The sequence below is a fragment of the Lepus europaeus genome, chromosome 12, assembly GCF_033115175.1.
Source record: "Lepus europaeus isolate LE1 chromosome 12, mLepTim1.pri, whole genome shotgun sequence".
NCBI classification, from domain to species: Eukaryota; Metazoa; Chordata; class Mammalia; order Lagomorpha; family Leporidae; genus Lepus; species Lepus europaeus.
The window spans coordinates 72,192,417-72,218,724 of NC_084838.1; the positions used below are offsets into that span (position 1 = coordinate 72,192,417).

At 42.5% G+C, this 26,308-nt stretch overlaps 1 protein-coding gene across 1 annotated transcript in view; it reads left to right on the forward strand.

Annotated features, from left to right (window-relative positions):
• The first annotated feature begins 8,844 nt into the window (after window positions 1-8,844).
• Window positions 8,845-26,308, forward strand: part of PUM3 (pumilio RNA binding family member 3) — a 44,330-nt gene continuing 26,866 nt past the window's right edge. The window contains exons 1-9 of the mRNA XM_062207057.1: window positions 8,845-8,927; window positions 15,071-15,163; window positions 17,476-17,694; window positions 19,505-19,640; window positions 20,237-20,312; window positions 21,949-22,042; window positions 22,300-22,366; window positions 23,344-23,518; window positions 24,701-24,804. Of these exons, the coding sequence (XP_062063041.1) occupies window positions 15,082-15,163; window positions 17,476-17,694; window positions 19,505-19,640; window positions 20,237-20,312; window positions 21,949-22,042; window positions 22,300-22,366; window positions 23,344-23,518; window positions 24,701-24,804 (953 nt within the window). The 5' untranslated portion in view covers window positions 8,845-8,927; window positions 15,071-15,081. The remainder of the gene's footprint in view (window positions 8,928-15,070; window positions 15,164-17,475; window positions 17,695-19,504; window positions 19,641-20,236; window positions 20,313-21,948; window positions 22,043-22,299; window positions 22,367-23,343; window positions 23,519-24,700; window positions 24,805-26,308) is intronic.

The window sequence follows — 26,308 nt, forward strand, 5'->3', positions numbered from 1 at the left end:
CACTCAGCACCACCTGCCATGAAGAACCACAATCCAAGTGGTATATGGGGCACACGTGGTCCCTAGTACACCATGTGACTGCCCAACTGCTAAAAAATCCACTATTGATGGCGTAGGGGAACATCTGGTGGAAAGAAATGCTCTTGGCAGTGCAGTGGTTCAGGCATTTGGAAATTACGGGAAGAGGGGGTCCAATGCACATAAGGACAGTGAGGGCGAATGATTCCCTACAGAGGAGAAAGGAGAAAGTGGACACAGTTAGAAGCCAGTGCGAGATCCACAGCCCTCTTTGATGTAAATCAAAAAATAAAGAAGCTCTTATCTCGTGAAAGGAAAGAGGACACCATAAAGAGCAAGTGCGAAGCTTAAGAGTCATTAATCTCCAGAACCTTTCTAATGCTCAGCCAAAGTTGTCTGGTACACTGGGGTCAGTGCCTTGTTTGGGAAGAGTTGAGACCCTGACATATGAAATAGAAACATAGGTAAGTGACCCCAGAGACTACCCAAAACACACAGAGCTTGCCAGGTGGCTCCCACCTCCTTGTAACATGTAGACATCCCTAATACAGGAAGATACTGCAGGGGCCTCTCCCTGCAAGACAGCAGCTGCCCTCCCCACCCTGCCCGGAGGCTGCTTCACTGCCTTTTCTAACTGCTAGACAATAAATAGAGTTAATCCCAGGGACGTGCTGAGCCTGCTTTGGGGGAAGGGAGATTATATTACAAAGGTCTTGCAAAACTTGCCCAATGTGTACCATCAAGAGAGGAGAAATACCCTGTGGGTAGATTATGAGGGCACTTGGCCAGTTGGGCAGCTGTGTTGTGCTAGGGACCATGTGTGTCCACTCAGATTGTGGTTGTCCTTGCCAGGTGGTGCCGAACAATCCCCTCTCAACACCCCCTTCTTATTGCCAGCTGCCTGGAAATACTCCTGGGACCAACTGTGCTCTCCCAAGCTTTCCAGAAATCAGAAACAAAGACTGAGTTACAAACACAAGGGATTTATGTGGGAACCAATCTGTTAAAGGTAAAAAGAAGGTAAAAGTGAATAAGCAAAATACTTCAACTTGAGGTCACATTCTCAGGACATGGGTTTTAGCACCCTGGCAAGGCCCCTGAGGGATGGGACAAACGCATTGCTCTGTGGCTTTTCAGAGCCTGAAAAAGCAGCGCCCTGTTGCTGAATAGAGGTTAAATGCTCAAGTTGTCATAACAGATGGTGAAAAAAACGGAAAAAAATAAATGGAAAATAGGATCAGGAACAGTTCACATTCCTTGGAATGAACAACAATATTCATTTAGTTTTGCACCAGCGCTGTGTTGGCTCGCCCACCTTGTCTTAATATAGTCCAAAGAGATGTGGACCATCTGGACATTCTGCAGAATATCACATGGATCCATTACATCAATAAAATAAAGACATAGCTGCAGTACTAGAGATCTTGATAAGAAACATGTGTTTAGAGGGCAGAGACAAAAACACAACAAAAACTTGGGGACAGACCATTTCAGTAAAGCTTCTAGGATTCAGATGAGAGTACACCCAAAGTTTCAACCTTTTCACATAATAATACCCATTAAAACCCACCCACTAAGGAAAACATATTGAACAACCAAGTGAATGAAATGTCTTAGCCAGTTGGCATTTGTCAGTCTTCAGCACTGGGCGTGATGATCCCATGAATATGAGTGACCTCAATGGAATAAGTGGGAGTGATACATGGGCCTCACATCGTAAACTTTCACTCAGCAAGATGAGTCCAACTGCTGCTCCCTCTAAATTTAGTCTTCCAGCAAGAGAAATCAATGAAGGGCCCTTGGTAGGCACCATTTCCCAAAGAGACCAACAGGCAGGCCACTCAGTGGCAAGTTGATGGCATAGGCCTTGTTTCATTTGGAAGAGCCAGTAACTTCTTGTCAGGGGATAGAGACCTACTACAAGCATGGGTTTGCCTTTTCTACTCACACATCCTCAGCCAGCCTCAGTGTCCAGAAGCTCATGAAGTTCCTAATGCATAGGCATGGAATCCTATACAGCATAGTTTCCAAACAGGGTACACCTCTCACAACAAAGGAAGTGCAGGTGTGAGCCCATGGTCCTGTGACCAACAAGTCCTAGTTTGTATTGTACCATCCAGAAGCAGCCAATGTGATAGAGCATTGCAGGGGCCTGGTGGAGGTACCACGGAGCACCAATTTACAGGCAATAATCTGCAGAACTGGGATGCTGGCATTCAGAATGCAGAATAAATAAGTCCGAATCAAAGATATCTCTGTGTACCTCAGAACCCAGGCGATCCACTTAGCCACTTCTCAGTACTCCTTAACCCTTAATGTTACTGGAGGTGGCCATGTATAGCAACACTTGCCCCAGAAGGGTGTGATTGCTAGGGTCTTGGGGTTCTCAGGAGTGATGGATTATGTCACCCACAGGTCAGTCACCAAGACCTACCAAATTACTAGCTGAGGGTGAGTTTAGAATGAGCAGTGGAAGAGAGAGATAATGAGTGCCTGTTGTAGGCCTGAGGAGACCACAGTTTGTTCCACTCAGCGCTCTCTTCCAACTTTCCCCTTAGGAGGAGAAAGCCCACAGGGACAATTCAGGAGCTGCTCCCCACAGATGAAGAAATAGGTCTGTGTTGTGAGGGGTGGCAGTCATGGGTGCCAACGGTTCCAATCTCCTTTCGAGAGAGAACTTGCTGCAAGGTGTCATCAGTGGACAGCCCCCAGTGGCCATAACTTCATGACCCACTGCGACACTCACTCTGAGGCCATGTTCTCCCTAAGCTGTCCCCAGGTTATGACTGAGAAATAGCAGGGGTACTGGAACTGGGTTCTAGACCTCATTTGGGTTTCCCTTCATAGGAAATCTTCTCTCTGGAGTTCCATGTTGACCTAGCCAAGACCCCGTGGAAGCTTTACCATATTCTGAAGACTTTCTGTCATCCCCTCTTTCCACCTCCTTCTCATCACAGGTGTCAGGTGTGTATCATATGTTCAAGTTCTCCCCCACTTACTCCTGGCTGGAGTTTAAGTAGGATATGGCTTCTGAATGCATGCAGATATTTACAGTCTGGACCTGAAATCTTATCTGAATAATACTAAGAGGGTAGAAACTTGATCCAACGAAGGTGTTAGGAAGTAGGCCTGATGGGAGAGGTCCTTAGGTAACTGAGGATGTGCCCCTAGAAGACAGCTCTCATGAGAGAGTTGGTTATAAACGTTGAGTTGGGCCTAACTAGTCTGCTTCCTGCTCACAATGTGACCATTCACTCACATGCACTCTGCCATTGCTGTTCTCTGGCCTCACCAGACGATGGAGCCAGTAGGGCCTGACTGATCTTGCACTGTGAACCTCCAGATCCATGGGCCAAAACACAGCTCTTCCTTCATAAGTAACTTGCCCTAGGTATTTCACTCTAGCAATGAAATGCTGACTAATACACTCCTGTTTCATTTTCTCTCATCCTTCATAGATTTGTCTCACAGTAAATCTCTTGGCCTCCTAATTCTATCTCAGCGTCTGCTTCCCAGAGAATTCAAACTGATAGAATAAGTTTTGGAAAGCAGGCATTTTCTTTCCTTTTTAAATAAAACAGGTAGGCTGAGTAGATAGGTACAGATAAATCATCTGAAGCCCAATATTCTAAGACCCAACTTAAAACTTCTAAGGTTTTTGGGGGCTGGTTTTGTGGCATAGTGGGTTAAGCTGCCGCCTGCAATACTAATGTCCCATATGGGAGCTAGTCAGTATCCCAGCTGCTCCACTTCCAAACCATCTCCTTGCTAACTGCCTGGAAAAGCAACAGAAGGTGGCCCAAGTACCTGGGCCCCTGCCACCCACTAGGAGACTTGGAAGAATCTCCTGGTTCCTGGCTTCAGCCTGGCCCACCCCTGGCCCTTGTAGCCATTTGGGGAGTGAACCAGCTAATGGAAGATCTCTCTGTGTTACTCTCCCCTTTCAAATAAATACACAAATAAATCTTTGTTAAAATGCTAAGGTTTTCTTTCTAAATAAGCAAGAGGGAATAATTAGAAAATGATTGACTTTTCTTCATATTTAAAACAATTCCCTTTTTGTACACAAGTGAGTATGTGTTTTGTTTTCAGATCTTCATTACCCATAAATTAAAGAAATCACAAGGTGAAGTTAATCACTACTTTCCAAAGGAAATATCTTTTATTATGCCTAAAGATAGAATTTAAATGAAAACGTAAAACATAAACATGTGATTTGTTCTGATTCCAGAGAGCAGAGCTAGTAAGTGTTGCTTAAAGAATCTTCTTTTACAAACCCATAGAATATTTATTTATTTATTTGCATGCATTTCATAAGGACACATAGAGTATTGTATGTGTGGTATGTGTAAGTGATAATTCATAGACACTAAATGATACTGATTTTTATTTTCTTCCTTCATCATATGGTTACGTGATCCTTTATTAAAGCTGAGCCTTTAAACTACATCAGGTAAACTTCCATGTGGTCATATAATTTTTCCGCTAATCCAAAGCATATCACCAAAGAAAGAAAGTTAGGATAAGGTTAATTTTGCGCTTACTATATAGTAGCTAAAATATTGTGAGTGCTCAGTTAATGTTGATGTAATATCTGTACGTTCTGCAAATTTATGCTATTGAACAACATAGTGCCCCCATTTCAGAAGCAGTTCTTTTTCACTGAAGGAAAATGGGTTGGCAACTGCTCTGTTTCCATGGATTTAAGATTCTAATAGGTCCTGAAAATAAAACCCAATCTTTGCCAAAATCTCACTTACTCTTTACATCAGTAATATGCCCTTTATCCCTGCTTATGCATTTGGGAAACAGAAACAATCCAAATTAGTTAAAAATACACTAATTAGAACTCCAAAGATATGACTTTGGGGAGGGGAGATGTGTGGGAGCTGACATCTAACATACTTTATGTTTTTATGACAGAGAAAATTGCATGAAATCATGAAGTATTTTAAAAAGCAGCATTTTCCAGAATGTGTTTGGAAGTGTACAGTTCACATTTTTTTCCAATATTTAATTATGTCAAATCATGATAGGAAATCTTAGGCAACAAGAAAGATACAATTATGTCCAAGATATTCAACTGACAAAAACAAGTATATTATACATTTAATTCTTTGATTCTGGTGAATACCATAAGAAGTACCAGGAAGTTGCAGAGTCTAACCCTCAGTGAACTAGAAAATAAAATCAACAGCCTGACCTCATCCCTTTAAAAAGTGGCTTTTAATCTTCCCTGCCCTTTAGTATACTGCAGAGAATTTTCCACGAGTTTGACACCTAGGTCTTGGTCCAGACCAATTAAACCGGCATTACTGGTGTTTTTATTAAAACTCCACAGGTGATTGCCACATGCTGCCAAAATTGAGATCTATCACCTTGGATACTATAGTTATTTTAAGTTTAACCAGATTAAATTAAATCTCTCCTGCTGGATGGAAGCATATTTGCCAAGTGCCTTTAATTTTATGCCAGAGCACTGAAAAAAGAAGGAAAACCAAACGTCTCGTTAACGTTATGGCTGATGGTCTTTCAGTTTGGGGTGTGACTGTGTAACCCAGGTCTAGGGACTGAAATAGAAGGGAGACCCCTGCTGGGACTTTTCCTTCTGGGAGAAGAGGACAGAGCCTTTCTGGGTAGAAAAAGTGGATTTCATCACTTTCCCCATGCTGATACAATCTGAGGAATGAATCTAAGGACTATGCTTTGTAACTGGAAAGCAAGGAGTATGAGATTGAAAAGTAGACATGTTGAGGATGATAGTGGAACACAGAGATCGAAAGAGCTTGGATCTTTGATGATATGTGGCATCACTGAATTTAAAAAACAGCTTTAATTTTTGTTGCATAAAGAAAAGTATCACTTAAATCACTATTACCTGAGCTTTTCATTTCTTACAGCAAAGAGTATGTCTAATGGATGTATCTGGGTTCTCTCTTAAGCTCTGAATCACTCATTAAGAATGTTACAGATAGTATCACTTCTAAGTCACACAGGAATTTTCAAGGCTAACTGTTTTATTCCACTTTACATATACAGAAATTGAGCTTTGTACAAGTTAGCTATTTTGTCCACAGCCCTGTGGAAGTTGGATTTTAAGCCATATTTATTGAATTGCAATGCTCATGCTCTAAACTGCTTTGTTATGGTATTGTGATTAAGAGCTTGGCTGTGTGCTAGTTACTCTATTAAACTGTACAATGTATCGTGGAAGAAGGGCGTCTCATGCTTCCAGGAGTACCCATAGCGTTCCACATTTTGGTCACTAGAAATCTGAATTAATGGGCTTCTGGTTAAGAAACAAAATCAGAGGATCAAACTTTTTTGTGCTGTTCTGTAAAAACACAGTACTTTCAACTCCAAACAATTAAAATATGCAAGTCAACTCACTTTTTGACAGTACCAAAGACTTGTCAAAAAATATTACAGTAATAGTCTAGGTCTTTGGGGTATCAGTACGTTTTCTTTGCTCCCTAGTGAAAAGTCATATGAATAGTAAGGTTTTGATGTATATGTTTAAGGGGGCTACAATAATGTGTCTGGGAGGATACGGGGTGATTCTGTGGAGCTGAAAATACAAATGGATCTCTCCCCAGGATTGGGTGTGGTAGGGTGTTTTTTTTTTTTTTTTGCTCGTGTTTACTTGTCAGGTGATTGAACATCTTTAGTACTCATTGCCATACTATTTGCTCAAAAGATACTGTTAATGGCCCACCAGCAACTCTTGTTCTCTATTCTCTTCTCTTAAGCATTTCCAGGAGAATTCATGGATTACAGAAAGCAGTCTAGAGGCACCTGTTTTGAGTTAGAGCCAAGCTCACCAGATCAAATCTGCTATATGTTTCTCCTTTCTCCATAAGATGAGGAACTTCAAACTGTTCATTGACCTAAGGAAGCTGATACGTAAGCATACTTGTACCAGTTACAGCAGGCAAGGATTTATGAGATATCTACAGGCTAAATAGTGAGATAGCTGTCCTCAGGAAGCATACATTACCCACTCAAGTGTTGTGCCTCCCGAGACAGGAAACAGCATAAGTGGGAATGTGATAAAAACCAAAGCTTAACACTCTTGGGATCAAGTCCCAGTTCCTCAACTTCAAAGAGGTAGGGGATTGAATGGTTTCCAACAGATTCGTCGATGGCCTATCCCCCGTGAACCTGTGAAAGTGACCTTACTTCAAAAGAGACCCTTGCAGAGTAGACCGTGGCACATAGCAAGTAAAGCCACCACCTGCAGTGCTGGCATCCCATATGGGTGCTGGTTTGAGTCCCGGCTGCTCCACTTCTTTTTTTTTTTTTTTTAAAGATCTATTTATTTGAAAGAGTTACAGAGAGAGGTAGAGACAGAGAGAGAGGTCTTCCATCCGCTGGTTCACTCCCCAAATGGCTAGAACGGCCAGAGCTGCACCGATCCAAAGCCAGGAGCTTCTTCCGGGTCTCCCACGTGGTTGCAGTAGCACGAGGACTTGGGCTATCTTCCCCTGCTTTCCCAGGCCATAGCAGAGAGCTGGATCAGAAGAGGAGCAGCCAGGACTAGAACCGGCGCCCATATGGGATGCTGGTGCTTCAGGCCAGGACATTAACCCGCTGAGCCACAGCGCCAGCCCCATCGGCTGCTCCACTTCTGATCCAGCTCTCTGCTTGTGGCCTGGGAAAGCAGTAGAAGATGGCCCAAGAACTTGGGCCCCTGCACCCATATGGGAGACCTGGAAGAAGTCCCTGGCTTCTATTGGCCCAGTTCCAGCTGTTGAGGCCATTTGGGGAGTGAACCAGCAGATGGAAGATCTCTCTCTGCCTCTGCCTCTTTGTAACTCTGACTTTTAAATAATGAATAAATAAATCTTTTTTTAAGGGGGGGGGGGTCTTTGCAGATGTGTTTATAGACTCTAGATGAAAACATTCTCAATTATCATAGCAGACCTTAAGTCCAATGACAAGTGTCCTTACAACATACAGAGGACACAGCAGCAACAGAGCATTCAATGAAAGACACACAAGTTGGAGTCATGTAACAACAACTTTCCTGGGAGTGCCCTGCACCGCTGCAAACTGGGAAAAGCTAAGAATTCTGCCCGGGAGTCTTCGAAAGTCCTGCAGCCCTACTTGAATTCAGATTTCCAGTTCGAAACGACCAACTTTGTGGTGCCAGTTTTTTCGCCTACAAATAGGGCTAATATCCTACTCTTATTTCTTAAAGTAGAAAGTGGGATAATTGCAGTATTCAAAAATAGGCAAACATTAACAATGGCAAACATTTGTTGAGGACTTTTCATGGTCCTTCATCGTGCTGAGAGCTTTGCATCTGATTTAACTATTGCTATTCTACTAATCCGAAAACCAAGGCTCAGAGAAATCCAGCAATTTACCTGGAGCCACACAGCTAGCAAATGAGAACCACCAGGATCACAATTCAAACCCACCCCCGAGATAGCTCTTTTATTCTCCAAGCTAGACTGCTCAGAAACGATGCAAATAAAACACACATACACAATGTTAGCTTTGTTATTTCATAACCATCTTATTCATTAATCATCTTTTAGTAATCACTGCCAACCAGGTTCTCTCCAACAACCTGTCAACCCTCCTCAGAGACCTCCGTCACTCCCGGGTCACGGAAGCGACAGGGTTAATAGCGTCACTTTCAGGAGCCGCTAACGCATTCTCGGCCCGACGGGTCCTTGCAAAGGCCAAAACAAGCCTGCGACGCACACTTCGCGCCTGTAGATGAGGTAAGACAAGCGGACCAATAGGAACTCGGAAATGCCGTATTTCCTGCTAAGCTCCACCTCTTAACCCCAGCAACGCGGCGGAAGGAGAAAAACAGCGGCCCGGGGGCGGAGCTAGGTGCGAGGCGGAAGCGGAAGCCGCGGTCCGTAGCCGGTGCCCGACTTTGCCCCACGTGTGGAGTGAGTGGGGCGCACTTTGGGGTTGTGTGTGGGTGGGGTTCGCCCTCCGCCTGGTGGAGTTGGAAGGGCCTTGAGGGGCTGCAGTTGTGGGGGAGAAGTGTTCCGCTCTGTCCCCGTCTGTGGCGAGAAGGCTGGGCGTTTGAGGATGGACGGGAGCTTAGCGAGGAGGGCGGGGCCGCGACCCCTCTTCCTACCACGCTGTCCTGAGTGCGGGGCTGAGACTGAACTAGCTTCGTCGTGAAATCCCGGCCTGTGCTGGCTCCGGTCCGCCTGGCTCCCCTGTGTTTGAGAAACCTCCGTTCGGCTTGCGATCGGGGCCAGAGGATGTGATTACAGCCTGAGTGTACCGTTGCAGGTTATACGCGCTGGGAAGGAATCCAGCTGGGTCCTGAGATGGAAGATAGGATATCTGAAGAGGGATCGAAGGGGTCTGTAAGCCGAGACCTAAAACATGCCGGGAGAGAACCCTCGGTCCCGAAACCCAGGGAGGACTGTGTTAAGCGCAGGCAGTAACGGGGAAGCCCCTGAGATGGGAGCTGACAGCCCAGCGTGCAAGATAGTTAGGGTGACCGGGTCGCTGAGGGTCTGTAGGACCTCGAAGGCCATTCTGTACAAGGAGGAAACGTTCCCCGTTCTGTTTCCCATGTGTAGGAAACACCGAAGGCTTACAAGCAAGGGAGAAATATGGCCGTAGGTACTCTTTAGGAAATGTTATTTAATTTGAAAGTTTGTTGCAGAACTTACTGATGTGTGCATTAAGGTGGTGGGAGTGGAGATAGAAGTTGGATCATTAGAGTTATTTCTTTAGGGGGACTCAAGGGAACATACTGATGGATTGATACGATAAACACAAGTTTGAGAAAAATGCCAGAGATGATTTCTCCGGTTTCTGGCTTGCAATAGGGTAGCTGATGGGCAATTGGCTGCCGAGGAAGAATGAAGTAGGAGGAGTAGACTGAATAGTGTTTGAGAATGGCTTACAGTGGAGATACAGGGAATGAGGTTTCAGACATAGTAAGTTACCTGCGAGTCACGTAATCGGAGGTGGCAGGTGAACAGATTAGCAGGTCTGGAACCCAGAGAGAAGGATGTAATGGAGAAGCAATTTGGAAGTCCTCAGCATAGAAAGTGAGGAAGAAATTGGATGCAGTTACCTAGGGAGAAGTGTGGAGAGAGAAGGAAGATAGGACCAATTTGAAGAATCGCAGCATCTATAGATTGGTATTGAATGTTCGCTGCATTCAGAGGGCGTTGCCAAGCCTGCTTAGGGGAGTAAGGGGGGCTCAGGCTGTTCCTCTTCCTCTAGGAAGTCTCCTGTATTTCCCGTTTGGCAGAACTGGGTGGTCAGCTAGTGAGGACCTTGACACTTTGTATATACAGCTGTCTTTCAGTATCTCTGCCTTCTCTCCCCCCCCCCCCCCGACCCCCAGCATAAAATGATCTGGTATTTGCATATAATCTACATACGTCATCTTGTATGCTGGTGCTTTAAATCATCTCTAGGATTCTTTTAATATCTTTTACAATGTAAATGCTATTTAAATATTTGTTATACTATATTGTTTAGGGAATAGTGACAAGAAAAAAGTCTCTATGTTTAATACAGACCCTGTTTTTTCCCTACATATATTTGGCACACATTTGGTTGTTTCCATGGATGTAGAACCCACAGTTAGAGAGGGCCTTCTGCCCTGCTTCCATTATAACACTTGGTTACAGTGTGTTTTAGTTTTCTGTTTGCTTATTAGACACCTTGGCTTTCTTGGTTTTTTTTTTTTTTTAAACCCTGTGGCATTCCATAATTGTTAGATATTCAACAAATTTCTGTGTGAGCAGATGGAATTGTCCATGAATAACTTTAATGTAAACTCCAAGTGTGCATGTTAAGAGGGCCATAGAAAATCATTTGGGAAAAGGGAAAATATATGGAGGAGAAATTATATGAAAATGTAATTGAACCTAGAGTTGAGGGATGAGCAGGAATTCTCATTGAACCTGGAGTTGAGGGAAGACCAGCTTTCAAGTTTGGAGTCTGAAAGTTTGGCTCCTGTGTGGCATTTGTGAGTGGGATGAGTTAGTACCAGATTTTGAGTGACCCTGGATGCCAATCTGAGTCTGAACTTTTTCCTGTAAGCAGCGGGAAAGTTGTGAAGCAGTAGAAGTGTGGCAATGGAATGAAATAGGTGTGTTATTGGCAGATTAATCAGGTAGCATATTGGATTGCATAGTGGAGCTAAATGTCAAACAACCGGAGCAAGGTGTAACAAGAGGGGGCTATTCTGAGAGACATTGGAATGTAATGATTGGTTATTAAGGTACTGGGTCCCCAAGCAAAATGCATTTTGCTGTGTGAAAGAATCAAGACCCAAAAGGTTTCCTGTTGTATGCTTCCATTTATAATACATCCTGGAAAGGGAAAAATAAGAATGAAAAACAGACCAGTAGCAGCTTAGGGACAAGGAAGGGGTTGACTACAAGGAGCTGCCCAGGAGTCTTGATGGAGATAACAACTGCTCTGAGATTGTTGACTGTCAAAACCACTGGAACTCGGCTTGGCGGCTCACTAGGCTAATCCTCCGCCTAGCGGCACTGGCACACCAGGTTCTAGTCCCGGTCGGGGCACCGGATTCTGTCCTGGTTGCCCCTCTTCCAGGCCAGCTCTCTGCTGTGGCCAGGGAGTGCAGTGGAGGATGGCCCAAGTGCTTGGGTTCTGCACCCCATGGGAGACCAGGGTAAGCACCTGGCTCCTGCCATCGGATCAGCGCGGTGCGCCGGCCACAGTGCACCAGCCGCGGCGGCCATTGGAGGGTGAACCAACGGCAAAAAGGAAGACCTTTCTCTCTGTCTCTCTCTCACTGTCCACTCTGCCTGTCAAAAATTAAAAAAAATTAAAAAAAAAAAAAAAACCGCTGGAACTGTGCACAAAAGAGAGTGAGTGGGCTATAGTAGATTTGACAGATCAGCCAGCGATTCTGGGTATGGAATGCAGATTGTGACAATAAATCGAAATGTTTTATAAAAATATAATCTTATTGAATAGTGCTGGTTTTGTAGCATAATATATGAAGCCACTTCCTATGATGCCAACATCCCATCTGGGCACTGGTTCGAATCCCAGCTGTGCCACTTGCTATCCAACTCCCTGCTAATGTGCCTGGGAAAGCAGTGGAAGGTGGCCAAACTATTTGGGTCACTGCACCTTTGTGGGAGACCCTAAAGATGCTTCTGCCTCCTGGCTTTGGCCAGGCCCATCTCTGGCTGCTTTGGCCATTTGGGGAGTGAACCAGTGGATGGAAGACCTCTCTCTGTCTGTGTCTCTCTCTCTGTAACTTTCAAATAAGTAAAATAAATCTTAAAGAAAAACACAAGATGAGCTTGAAGCAAGTGCCAGGAAATAAGGACATACTTTTGGGGTTTTTTTTTTAAGATTTATTTATTTATCTGCAAGTCAGAGTTACACACAGAAAGAGATCCTCCATCTGATGGTTCACTCCCCAGATGGCTGCAATGGCCGGAGCTGCGCCGATCCGGAGCCAGGAGCTTCTTCCAGGTCTCCCACGTGGGTGCAGGGGCCCAAGGACTTGGGCCATCTTCTGCTTTCCCAGGCCATAACAGAGAGCTGGATTGGAAGAGGAGCAGCTGGGACTAGAACCAGCGCCCATATGGGATGCCAGTGCTTCAGGCCAGAGCTTTAATCCACTGTGCCACAGCACGGGCCCCACCCATAAGGACATACTTTTAAAAAGACCATGTCAGAAGGACACAACAACCTAGAAAACTTGCTGCTGGACTATTTGTGCAACCAAATAGCAATGGTATTTGGTTAGGAATCAGTAAATAAAATAAGTACTTGAGATAATAGTGCTACAAATGATGAATAAGTAGAAAAGGAGACAAATCTCTACAGGTGGATTTGAAATTGTAAAGGGAGACATAATGGGAGAAACAGAAAGTCCTCACTCAAATGCTGCAGTAATTGCTGCAGGCAAGATCCACCTAGGAAAGCTTAGATTAGAGGATGTTGAAAGGATGTTCGCATAATCTCAAAATGTTTATTTGTTGCTGTTGCAGTTTAAGAGCAAACTTGGAAAAGTTCTGGGAGGGGCAGGTGTTTGAACTAGCACTTTGGATGCCCTTTGGGATGCCCAAATCCAGGTCTGACTCTGTTTTGGATTCTAGCTCCCTGCTGGAATAGGCACATTGAAGGCAGCAGGTGATGGTTCAAGTGCTTGTGAGTCTGGATTGAGTTTCTGGCTCATGACTTTGGCCTGGCCTAGTCCCAGCTGTTGCCAGCAGTTGGGGAGTGAACCTACAGATAGGAGATATCTTTCTTTTCTCCCTTTCAAGTAAATAAAATAAGTGCCTTTTTTAAATTCATGGAAAATGCATATTAAGGAAAAAGTAGGCCTGGATTTCAGTTTTTCCCACCAAAATAAACTTATCTTTTGACTTCATTTTACATGAACTTTATGAAGAACTCTTGTATGTCTATGCATTTTCTGTGTCTCCTTTCTCCAGGAAATGGAGCTTATTCTATTTCCCTCTCTGGGTTGGGCTGCATTTTGTGGCTCACTTCTGGTAGAGGGTGGCAAGAGGACTCTGGTATCCTTCCAAAAAAAACCCCAGAACCTCAGTCTAGTTGTGAGAAAACACCAGACAAGCCCCAGTAAGGCATATTCTGCAAAAGACAAAGGCAACATGATGCCCAAATTCAGTGTATCCTGGTAGAGAAAGATGACATTAGTGGACAAGGTGGCAGGGGAGGGGGGACAAATAAGCCCCTGTGGCTTAGTTAACTGTACTGTGCTAATACAAATTTCTTGGGTTTAGTAAATCATCATGGTAAGATGTTAACAATTAGGGGAAACTGGGCAAGTGTATGTGGGAACACTGTCTAACACAAATTAAAACAAATTTACACAGAAAACATGTAAAGGAATGGATTCTTAGAGAGCTGTGCACAGTAGAGCTAAGAGATGCAGGTGTGGTTGTGATAGTGTTAGCCATTGTGGGAAAGTGACCTGTGGTCCTACATGCCCCAGGAAGCTGAATAGCTGAGGGGCCATCTAGTTTTCAGAATCATATTCATGAATAGTAGACTAAGACAGCAGTTTCCACTCTAGGGTGGTCCAGGAATAAGGTTTCAACTCAAGTTAGAAACCTCTGCATACTTTAGCCTTTGCCTAACAATTGATAGTTTATAAAAGCAATTTAAGGAACTGGGAAGCCTTTCTTTAGAAGCTGGTTATTGTCATTTAACTCTCCTAGAACCCTTCTTTTCTCTTTACACTTGTTACTATCCTGAGGAATTGTAACCTAGAAATATTGGATGTTGTCTAGGGATCCCTAACACATACTCTTTAGGATCTACTTTAGGAATGACTTGAAGGTGCAGCTTTGGAAAGTGAAGAAATGAGCCAATCATTTCTGTTTTTGATCTGTTCTGTTTCTTTCTGGAGCCTTGGGTACATACGGGTTATCTGTTTATCCTGTGACCATGGCATACCTGTACCCTAGAAGTGATCTGCTAAGCAGATCCGTTTAAATGAAGTATTAAATGGTGTGACATAATCTTATTTTGGAGTTCACTGCAAGTTTCTGAGCTGTTGCTAAGACAATCACAAATTGAACATTGGTAATCTTTGCTGTACTTGTGTCGGGTTACATAGGGATCTTTCAGATAGTCCCTTATTTTCTTTCATTTAATTCAGATATGTGGTAAGTGCAACCTACTAGTTGTTCCTGGTTTCATTGGATAGAGACCAAGAAATCAAATGGCTATATAGTCAGTTACTCATCACTAAGTCTTTCTGGGTTGCATGGTGCAAACACTGATGCTTGTACTACTGTAACAATCTGTTTTTAGCCAATACTGTAACTGAATTGTTTGCTCGAGATAAGTCACACACTGGCTGGGTTGTGTGCATCTTCATTGTTTTCATTTTGATGTCTTGTTCCTTTTCAGTTTTAAATCTTAGAGACTGATTTCATAATTGCAGAAATTGTGTGGGTGGACATCCATGCTCTGCTTGAGCGATTTGAACTGTATCTGTGAACCCAAGGACAGAATTTGGCAACGACTATTTAATGACATGTACTTGGTGAGGCGCCATTTAATGATTGCTTTATTTTTGGTTTTCCAGAGTTGGCTATAATGGAAGTAAAGGGGAAAAAAAATTTCACAAGAAAGAATACAAAGCCATCTCAAGAAAAAAGCAGATTTCCTAAAAACAGTGGTAAGACAGCCATACACAAACATGCTTCCCATGTGTGGTTGTGTTTTTTGTTTCATTTTGTTTTGTTTTTTTCCATTATCATTTTTGGGGTGGGACACTGGAACAGAGCCCAACTTATATTCATGGACGAGGATTAGGATTTAAATAGTAGGAGAAGGCAGGTACATATATAGGTTGTTAGCCTGTTCCATATGAAGTTTAGACCTTTAGGAAATTGTTAATTAATGAATGCTTTATTCCTGGAAGACCCCTGATTTCAGCTGTTGATGCTGTCACCTCATTTGAGTCACATCAATCTACCGTATATTTTATTTTAGTGTTTGAGAAATTGGGGCTGTTTTATAGCTATTGCTGATAAACCACATTTTTTTTTAAGATTTATTTATTTACTTGAGAAGTAGAGTTACAGACAGACAGGGAGAGACAGAGATATAGAAGTCTTTCATCCACTGCTTCACTTCCCAAATGGCCACAATGGCCAGAGGCTGTATCTTCCACATGGGTGCAGCTTGGGCCATCTTTCACTGCTCTCCAAGGCCATAGCAGAGCTGGATAGGAAGAGGCACAGCCAGGATACGGACCACTGCTGTAGATGGATGCTTAGCCCACTACAACGCAGCTCCAGCCCCAAACCAAATTCTTTAAGCTTTAGAATTTCTAATGGTGATGTCTTTTCTGTTCCATTGGGTGTCAGCATTTTAAAATAGAGAAGTCAGAGATGTATAAATGACTGTATATTACCAAACCAACCTTTATTTTTTCCCTTGCTTATGGCATAGCTGTTGGTATTTGCTTCTTATTTGTTAAGTACTTAATTTTCAAGCTTTGTTGTCAGAGGAGGTTTTTATCAGATAGTTTCTTTTTTTTTTTTTTTTAAGATTTATTTATTTATTTGAAAAGCAGAGTTACAGAGAGAGGTAGAGAGAGAGAGGTCTTCATCTGCTGGTTCACTCCCCAAATGGCCACAAGGGGTGGAGCTGCGCCAATCCAAAGCCGGGAGCCAGGAGCTTCCTCTGGGTCTTTCACGCAGGTGCAGGGGTCCAAGGACTTGGTTCGTTTTCCACTGCTTTCCCAGGCCACAGCAGAGAGCTGGATTGGAAGTGGAGCAGCTGGGACTCGAACCATTGCCCATATGGGATGCTGGCACTGCAGGTGGCAGCTTTACCTGCTACACCACAGCACTGGCACCCAGATAGTTTCTTATCAAATAAATTAGAAATTGGAAAATTAACATTTTAAATATGTTGTTATGATATATTTTCTAAATTTCAAGAGTATCCATTTTATTCTTTGACTCAGATTCCTGAGTCAATTTTCTTTAAAAATATATTTATTTTATTTAAAAGGCAGAGTTACAGTGAGTGGAAGAGATGGGAGAGAAAGAGAGGTTTTCCATCTGTTGGTTCACTTCCCAAATGGCTACAACAGCCAGAGCTGGGCCAGACTGAAGCCAGGAGCTTCTTCTAGGTCTCCCACCTGTGTGGGGGGGCCCAAGGACTTGGGGCATCTTCCACTGCTTTCCCAAGTGCATTAGCAGGGAGCTGGATCAGAAGTGGAGCAACCAGGAATAGAACTGGTGTTCACATAGGATGTCAACGCAGGTAGTGGCATTATGCACTGTGCTGCAGCGCCAGCCCCAAGAATCGTATTTAAAGGGTAATGATATGGAAGTGGGTGTTGGCCCAGCGACTTAAGTCACTGATTTCTATACTAGCATGCCATGTCGAGGAGCTTCCCAAGTCCCAAATACTCCACTTCTGATCAAGTTTCCTGTTAATCTTCATGCTGGGAGGCAGCAGATGATGGCTCAGATACTTGGGTCCTTACCACACGTGTGGGAGACTGGAGTAAGTACCCAGCTCCTGGTTTTGGCCTGCCCAACCCTCACTGTTGGTGGGCATTCGGAGACTGAATGAGTGGATGAAGATCCCTGTTGTCTTTCACATAAAATGAAAGTAAATAAATGAAAAAATTAGTAAATTCATTAATGATATAAAGCAGAATAGACAGGTATATAAATAACCTATCTCATCTCTGCTATCTGCTTAAAACTAGAGAAGTTTTCCAAACCAACAGCAATGTTTAGATGGCAGAATTATAGATAGCTTTTATTGTACATTCCTTTACTTTTAGGTTTTATGTCTTGAATATGTTACAGCTTTATTGTCAGATAAATTTTGATTGCTTCAATACTCTATTCAAAAAGATAAGTATTGCATAGAGCAAGAGATAAAGAACAAATATAGTCCATTGTATAGAAGAAATCAAGGCCCAGAATCATTGAACTAATAATTATTTGTCATTGTCGCTAGATTCTGGTTCTTCAAAGACATTCCCAAGGAAAGTTACTAAGGAAGGTGGACCTAAAATCACATCAAAGAACTTTGAGAAGAGTGCCACAAAACCTGGGAAAAAGGGTGTGAAGCAGTTCAAGACTAAGCAACAAGGGGACAAAGGATCGAAGAACAAATTTCAGGCGGCAAATAAATTCAACAAGAAGAGAAAATTCCAGTCAGACAATAAAAGTGATGGTGAGCCCTGATGCCTTCAGCACAGGCTGTGCAGAGGCCTCGCCCTCCCCAGCTACTGTCCGAATCCTCATGCATGGGGGCTCTGCAAGTGCTTTGGAGACCTCAGGCTTGCTCCTTGACATGCAGTATTTTTAGGTGGGAAGAAAGGCAAGTGGGCTAAAAGAAACAAAAAAAGTATCTTTCCTGGCCACAGCTTCCCTCTGGTGCTAAGAGTAACTTATTTTTTGGACCCTTTCTAAGATTACTTGGTCATCAAGTTAAGCTGAATTATAATGGCTTCTTTTAGTGGCATCTCAGTATGACATTGCTTACTTCAGGCTAAAATTCATTCTTTCATTCACTCATTCATTCAAATATTTGCATTTCCTCTGCATTATGCCAGGTGGTGGGAAAGAAATGAACAACCAGTAAGGATACAGCCTCCAAATACAGAAAGCCACCCCTAAAGAACCAGTGTATCCTAGGTCAGTGTCAGCCTTGGCTAGGGATGCCTTGGTGAGCAAGAGACCTGGAGACCTTGTCCAAGCAGGCTTTGCACATGACTGATTGGATTTGAATTGGGTCAGATAATTTGCTCACTCATTGGACGTATTGGCAGGGCTCCTGTTTGTCATTGAAACAAAACTGCTAATCTCTTCATCTCAATTACTGTCTAACTCTGCTGCCAGCTAAATGTTGCTTTGAGGCCTTCTCAGTCCTGGTCCTTACTCTCTACTCTGCCTAAGGGTTGCTCACTGGAGAAACCACAGCCCTTAGGACAGGGAGATGGGGAGAGGATCCTTTCATGCTTCAACCTTATCTTTTCGGTTACTTTGCTTTTCTTCTTCATCTCTGCCTCCCCACATAGTTCTCCAACTTCTTTTTCCTATCTCCTCTTTGCTAGCCTAAATCTTCCTTTCCTTACTGGAGTTCTTGACACTTCTATTTTACGCATTCATTCTTATGTTAAGATGGTGCATGCTGCAACCCTTGTTCCTTTTGCAATGGGAGGTATGTTTCTGGTATCTCAGAACAGAACTCTTGATTTTGTTTTCTCCTGTTTTTATGCCAACAGTTGAGAGGTATTGGATACTAAGTGTATCCCAGAAAATATAAATTTGCTATAACCCAGAATGGCATATGTCATATGTGCTCAGCTATTTGTAGAATTAAATAAACTCTAGTTAGTTATGCTCTGCTGTCTAGTGCAGGGCACCCACCGTGAATAATGTTAAGAGATTAAGTGGTTCATCTGCGTGACTCAGTGCGCTTTTTGATTCAATTGATAAATTATTCATTTTGAGGAAAAAAGCAAAATAATAATAGGTAACTGACTTTGATAGCCTCACTCTGTAGGGAACTTAGGAATTTTGATTGTGCATTGTCATGAACAACAGAGGTTTGTCTCTGTGCTTGTATTCTAGCTGTTTACATTTAGACTGATTTTTGTTTCCATTGAAAGCTAATTATCATTTAAGTTCAGTGATCTTAATGTTCTAACGTAGAATCCTGAATTAAAGGTGAAAATGATGTTTAATGTTTTAGTTGCTTTTACATTCCTTTTAGTTTCGTTTTCTTGTTTAGTAGCATCCTGCTAACAGTCAATAAAGAGCTATTAAGTGAAGGATTCATTTTAGCCACATGTAGAATATAAAAAAAAAGCTCAGGAAATGCAGGAAGTTATAAATTTGTAGGGAGTGTTATTTTCCCTCTTCTGGCTTCTACAATGAGTTTTGATCCTGATTACTGGTTACCCTTTGTACCTAATTTGTGTTTGTTTATGGTACTCAGAATGTTAATTGTAATTGAAAATACTTTGTATAATAACTAGAATCAGCAGCCAAGAAACCCAAATGGGATGACTTCAAAAAGAAGAAGAAAGAACTGAAGCAGAGCAGGCAACTGAGTGATAAAACCAACTATGACATTGTTGTTCGGGCAAAGCAGATTTGGGAGATCCTGAGAAGGTAACTTTTCCCTGATGCCATCTTGAGTAGCGCCTTTGAGATGATGGAAAGGTACCAGTGTGCCTTGAGAATAGAGAGAGGCCCTGAAATAAGGGACAGAGCCCTTGAGGTATTTAGGGTGCACTCATAACGCCCAGGAGAGGCATCAGGATTTGGATGTGTGCATTGCAGAAATGTGTGGTGTCAGTGAGACTGTGTCAGCTTTGTTTATGGAAATGTCCAGGAGTTAAAATGGATTTGACATCCTTTCTGGGACATTTGGAGAAAATGAAGGACAATTTCCTATCAGCTAGGTTTTGAGACATTTAGGTATTCAATATCTAAGAACTGGTTTATTATTTTCTTTACTTTTAGAGTTCTGGCTGTTAAGATTTAGATTGATGCATAAAATTACACCTTTTGAAATGAGTTTCTGCTTCTGAGAAAATTACTTTTGTCTGGCTGCCCTGGACTAGTAATTTTGATGTCAGAGGTTTGCAGCTTTCTAAAAGAAATCATGTTGAACTGGTGAACATGTACTGCCTGGTATGATTTTTAGTTGTATGTGTTTAAAATCCTATGCTTAAAGTGTGTATTTTTGCTCTTTTCATTTGTAGAAAAGACTGTGACAAAGACAAAAGAGTAAAGTTAATGAGTGACTTGCAGAAACTGATTCAAGGGAAAATTAAAACTGTAAGTAAGCCAAACTCAGTGTTGCAGTTTTATCCAATTAAAATTGCCTCTTGGGGCTGCCACTGTGGCACAGCAGGTTAACGCCCTAGCCTGAAGTGTTAGCATCCCATATGGGCACCGGTTCTATTCCCGGCTACTCCACTTCCAGTCCAGCTCTCTGCTATGGCCTGGGAAAGCAGTAGAAGATGGCCCAAGTCCTTGGGCCCCTGCACCCACATGGGAGACCCGGAGGAAGCTCCTGGCTCCTGGCCTTGGATTGGCACAGCTCCGGCCATTGCAGCCATCTGGGAATGAACCAGCGGACAAAAGACTGTTCTCTCTCTTTGCTCTCCTCTCTCTGTGTAACACTGACTTTCGAATAAATAAATAAATCTTTAAAAAAAATTGCCTCTGTAAAGAAAAGGTGCTTGGCTATTAACAGGTAAACTTGTTGTTTTTTCCAGCATAATTGCCCCAGAATTTCCAGTATCTCTTATAGCATGGACTAAAAACTCCATACAGGTTAAATATCCTTTATAACAAATGCTAGAATATGTTAGAATTAAAATATTGTAAAGACAATGTGAATAACAAGTAAGCACTTGTACTATAATGTAGTAAAAATAATTTTTCATGACTGATGATTTCTGAATGTTGCTACAGAAAAGCCATCAGCAGGTCCTTCAGTAAGCATCTAAGTCATCCCATATTTGTGAGAGGGATGGGCTATAGAATCAGATTTGAAATAACAACTTTTCTGAGAATATGATAGGGTATATGTACAGAGATTATATGGAGTGGTTGACTTACAGTGTAGTTGGCCAGTGTATATTGTGTAGTTACGTTTGTGGAGTAAGACTTTTAGCTTGATCTACCTTATGGATGCCATACATTTGCCAATGCCAAACATTCTTAAATCACATATATAGGAATTATAGAATAATAGGCTTTTTTTTTTTTTTTTTTTTTAAGATTTATTTATCTGAAAGGTAGAGAGAGAGAAAGAAAGAGGTCTTCCATCTGCTGGTCCACTCCCCAAATGGCCACAATGGCCAGATCTGTGAGGATCTGAAACCAGGAGCCAGGAGCTTCTTCAGGGTCTCCCACATGGGTGCAGGGACCCATGGACTTGGGCCATCCTCTACTTCTTTCCCAGGCCACAGCGGAGAGCTGGATTTGAAGTGGAACAGCCGGGACACAAACCGGCACCCATATGGGATGCCAGCACTGCAGGCAGTGGCTTTATCTGCCATGCCACAGCGCCGGCCCTGAATAATATAGGCTTTTTAAACTGCATAGCACCCTTTTAAAGAAAGTAATTTTGAGAGAAATGAAAACTGGTCCACATAGTCCTTTGATGGCTTTCAGTTGACTTGGTCTTGATTTTAATTACAGGGATCCTGTAAAATGATTAAATCTAACCCTGCCTTAGTTTCATTATTAATTATACCTTTCAAATGTGGTAGACAGCAAAAGCAAAAGAATGATGTTCTGTACCATTCAAATAATTATATCCTCTCTGAAGTAGTCTAGGTTTGATTTCATCCATAAAGATGCTATTTTTTTTCCTAAGAAGGAATAATAAAAGGAGTAGCAATGAAACAAATGTTAAGAAAGAAAGATATCTCTTCAGAGGCTCAAACTGCTTTTCCCACAGATTGCATTTGCACATGACTCAACTCGTGTGATCCAGTGTTACATTCAGTATGGCAATGAAGAACAGAGAAAACAGGCATTTGAAGAATTGCAAGGTATTTGTTACGTTCTGAAGATTGTTATGATTTGTAATGAGTCACCTGTTTTTTCTTGAAATACACAGGACTGTCTTAGAAAGTAACTCTGTTGATGTGCCCTCTGCAGTGCTCCTTTTGTTTTTATTTGTTCTTTGCCTGGGACAAATAGAAAATTATTTGTCTTCTCAGCATTGGTCATGTATTTAGTTCTCCCCTTTGTTTCCAGAGAACTAAAAGTATGATATCAAATCACTTTAATATGTTTTGTTTTTCAGGTGATTTGGTTGAATTAAGTAAAGCCAAATACTCCAGAAATATTGTTAAGAAATTTCTTATGTATGGGTAAGTTGTTCTGCTCATAAAGTACATTTTTCATTAGATCTTTGAAGATGTGGATTCTGAGTGTGCTCGAATATTACTTATAAATACTGCTCATAATAATGGCTCTCCACACGTGCTTGTGTGATTTCTAGGGAATATCACATTAAAAACAGTTATTGAAATGAAATGAGTATTTTTGTATTGCCTTCACAATTAGTAAGGACAAATTTTTGTATCTTGAATGTTTGGAAGACAAGAGATGGGATAATCATGATTAGTTACCAATGTTTGGCAAGTGAACGGTTTACTTTGGCAGGTGAGTAGGTCTTGAGGTGTGGTTAGAGGGTTAGGAAACATCAAATGGGAGGATTTTCTAAATGAGGTGAATTGGTATTTGGCCAGTCTTTCTGAGTTTAGTAATGTCCAGAATATGATAACCAACACTAAAAATGTATAACATGTGCAGTTGACAGGATTTTCAAAAAGATATTTCTAGGTATAATTATAATGTGCTTTGATTTTTAGGATGTAAATTACTGCTTATAAGTAAGTCCTATTTTAAAAGGGAGTTGTATAATTTATTTTATTCTTATTTCCCTATATCTTTGACTTCCCCCTTTTTTCTTCTGCCCTTCTTTTCCTCCAGCTGACCAGTTTAATAACTGACATTCGTTGGGTGTTTGGTATATGCTGGTCTGACTTCTCAGTGCATCTTAGCTCATTTAATCCTCACAGCAACCTTCTTTCTACTTTGTTTGTTAGGAAACTTAGACACGGAGTGAGTAAATGACTTTGCTCAGGATCCTTTAGCTGGGAAGCACAGCTGTCTTTCGAACCTGGCTGGGCTGGCTCCTGAGTAGTTCAAAGTAGAAATACAGGGCAAATTGATTGTCCTACTCATAAGTATTTCACTGTAGGAGAGCTCTGCTCACATACATTGATGATTGTGTCTCCAGAGCAGTAAGTTATGCTTTTATTTCTCCTGTGATTGTGTTTAGAAGTAAACCACAGGTAGCAGAGATAATCAGAAGTTTTAAAGGCCATGTGCGCAAGATGCTGCGGCATGCGGAGGCGTCAGCCATTGTGGAGTATGCCTACAATGACAAAGCCATCCTGGAGCAGAGGAACATGCTGACAGAGGAACTCTATGGAAATACGTTTCAGCTTTACAAGGTGATGTTTTCAGAAGTTTCCTTCTAATGCTTTTGTCTCCGTATATTTAGCAAGTGATCACACTTAGGTTTCTCTCTGTCCCAGAGTATTGGGACATCAAACTATTGTTGCTCCTTCCCACGTGCTCTGTGTGAATGCTTCATTTCTTCTATTTCTAGTCGGTCAGAGCGAGGTAAAAGATTCTCAGTAGTTGCAAAGCTTTGTTAACTACCCGCTTGCCAAGTCTCACTGAAATGTGTTGGGCTCTGATTTGCCAGTTTTTTCCTGCATTCCTGCAGGTAGTATCTGGAGAGAAAGAGGAGTAGAGAGACCTAATCTTGGAAGGAGTACAGGAACTGAATCTGAGACTGGCCAGCAGTGCACCTAGGACTGTTAAGAGATCTGTTCCAAACTTTGGGATGTAAATGCCTGCATTTGTGTGAAGGGATGTGGATTGGTTCCTGAGTGGCCTTCCTTAGTCAAGTTTAGTTTCGAGATTGAACTTGTTGTGTTTCTTCTGTATGAGTTCCCTATAGGGATAATCCAAATAACTGCAAAAGATGTTAGCCAGAATACATGAACCAGTTATTTAGGATTAGGCACACTCCAGGTGTTTGACAAGTACCTGTTGGCTGGTAAGCTCGGTTGTTTAGCTGGAATGTCCGGAAAATGTCGGTAGACATGCAGACTGAGAATTAAAATCAGGAATTGCTGCTTTAGAGCGTAATGGAGCAGGGCTTTCAGTAATGTAAATATGGGAAATCTCAAATTTATTTTAAGCTTTTTAAAAATGATTATGGGCCGGCGCCATGGTTCAATAGGCTAATCCTCTGCCTGTGGCGCAGGCACCCCGGGTTCTAGTCCCGGTCGGGGCACCAGATTCTGTCCCAGTCGCTCCTCTTCCAGTCCAGCTCTCTGCTGTGGCCGGGGAAGGCAGTGGAGGATGGCCCAAGTGCTTGGGCCCTGCACCCGCATGGGAGACCAGGAGAAGAACCTGGCTCCTGCCTTTGGATCAGCATGGTGCGCTGGCCGCAGCGGCCATTGTTGGGTAACCAACGGAAAAAGGAAGACCTTTATCTCTGTCTCTCTCACTGTCCACTCTGCCTGTTAAGAAAAAAAAAAAAAAAGATTACTATCATTTTCTTTGTTTTGAAGTGAAGAGTTTTATTCATTTAAAGAAATTTGATTTTTGTTTTGTTGCAGTCAGCGGATCATCCAACTCTGGACAAAGTTTTAGAGGTACAGCCAGAAAAATTAGAGGTTATTATGGATGAAATGAAACAGATTCTAACGCCAATGGCTCAAAAGTAAGAAAAATGTTTTTTGTTGTTGTTTTGTTTTAAACAAATTGGAAGGAGGCATTTTAAGAAGGGAAGTTTTGTATAACCCTTGCCCAGAAAAAGTAGCTGTTTCTCCCTTAGTGTACCCTAAATAAACGTTTACAAATTTTGTTTTAAAACCCTCTTGGTGGCCGGTGCCACGGCTCAATAGGCTAATCCTCTGCCTGCGGTGCTGGCATACCGGGTTCTAGTCCCGGTTGGTACGCTGGGCCTGCACCCACATGGGAGACCAGGAGAAGCACCTGGCTCCTGGCTTCGGAACAGCATGGTGTGCCGGCCACAGCGGCCACTGTGGGGTGAACCAATGGAAAAGGAAGACCTTTCTCTCTGTCTCACTCTCACTGTCCACTCTGCCTGTCAAAAAAAAAAAAAAAAAAAAAAAACCCTCTTGGTGCAGAGGGAAAGCAGTTTTTCTTATACTGTATCCTGTAAAATTATAACATATTAAGTAATAAAACATTTTCCCCAGTAACATGTTAATGTTGAGCCCTATGTATAAATAGTTTTATGAATATTGTCTGTTGTTTAAATTGGATTGCAGATTTAGAAGCTGTGCATGTGACATTCTCGGTGTCTGTAGCATAGTAGAGTGGCTGGGAGAATGGCCTTTGAGAACGGACTGCCTGGGTACTGTGCCTAGTACCCCACACTTACTCCACCTGTTACTAATGGCAAACTTGGGCAACTTCTCTGAGCTTTAGTTTTCATTTCTCTAACACTGGGATTAGAGTAGTTCTTACCTCATAGGATTCTATGAAGCTAAATGGCTTAATATTTCTAAAACACTCTAAAGGGTGCTTTGCCCACAAAGGCAGCATTAGTTTTTGCTCTCTCGATAGTCCCTGTGAACTTTAGGTCTTTGATACCTGACTGTCAGCCTGTATGTGTGCCTCAATTCACCAAGTATCACACTAGAAGGCATGGACCAAGTAGATGCCACTGCAGTTGCTAACACTGTTTTGGTCCCTGGGATATTTGTTTGTCCTTTTCTTTTTCTCTTCTTTTTCCTTCTTCTCTTTCTTTGTTTCTTTTTTTTTTTTTAGATTTATTTATTTATTTGAAAGTCAGAGTTACATAGAACGAGAAGGAGAGGCAGAGAGGGAGAGGTTTTCCGTCCACTGGTTTACTTTCCAGTTGGCCACAATGGCTGGAGCTGTGCCGATCTGAAGCCAGGAGCCAGGAGCTTCTTCTGGGTCTCCCACGTGGTGCAGGGGCCCAAGGACTTGGGTCATCTACTACTTTCCCAGGCCATAGTGGAGAGCTGGATCAGAAGTGGAGCAGCCGGGTCTTGACCCGGTGCCCATGTGGTAATGCCAGCGCATTGCAGGTGGCAGCTTTACCCACTATGCCACAGTGCCTGCCCCATCTTTTCTTTCTGGAGAAAGAGATAGAACTCACATCTGCTGCTTTACTTTCCAAATGCCTGCAACAGCTGGAGTCAAGAGCAAGAAATTCAATCTAGGTCTCCCCT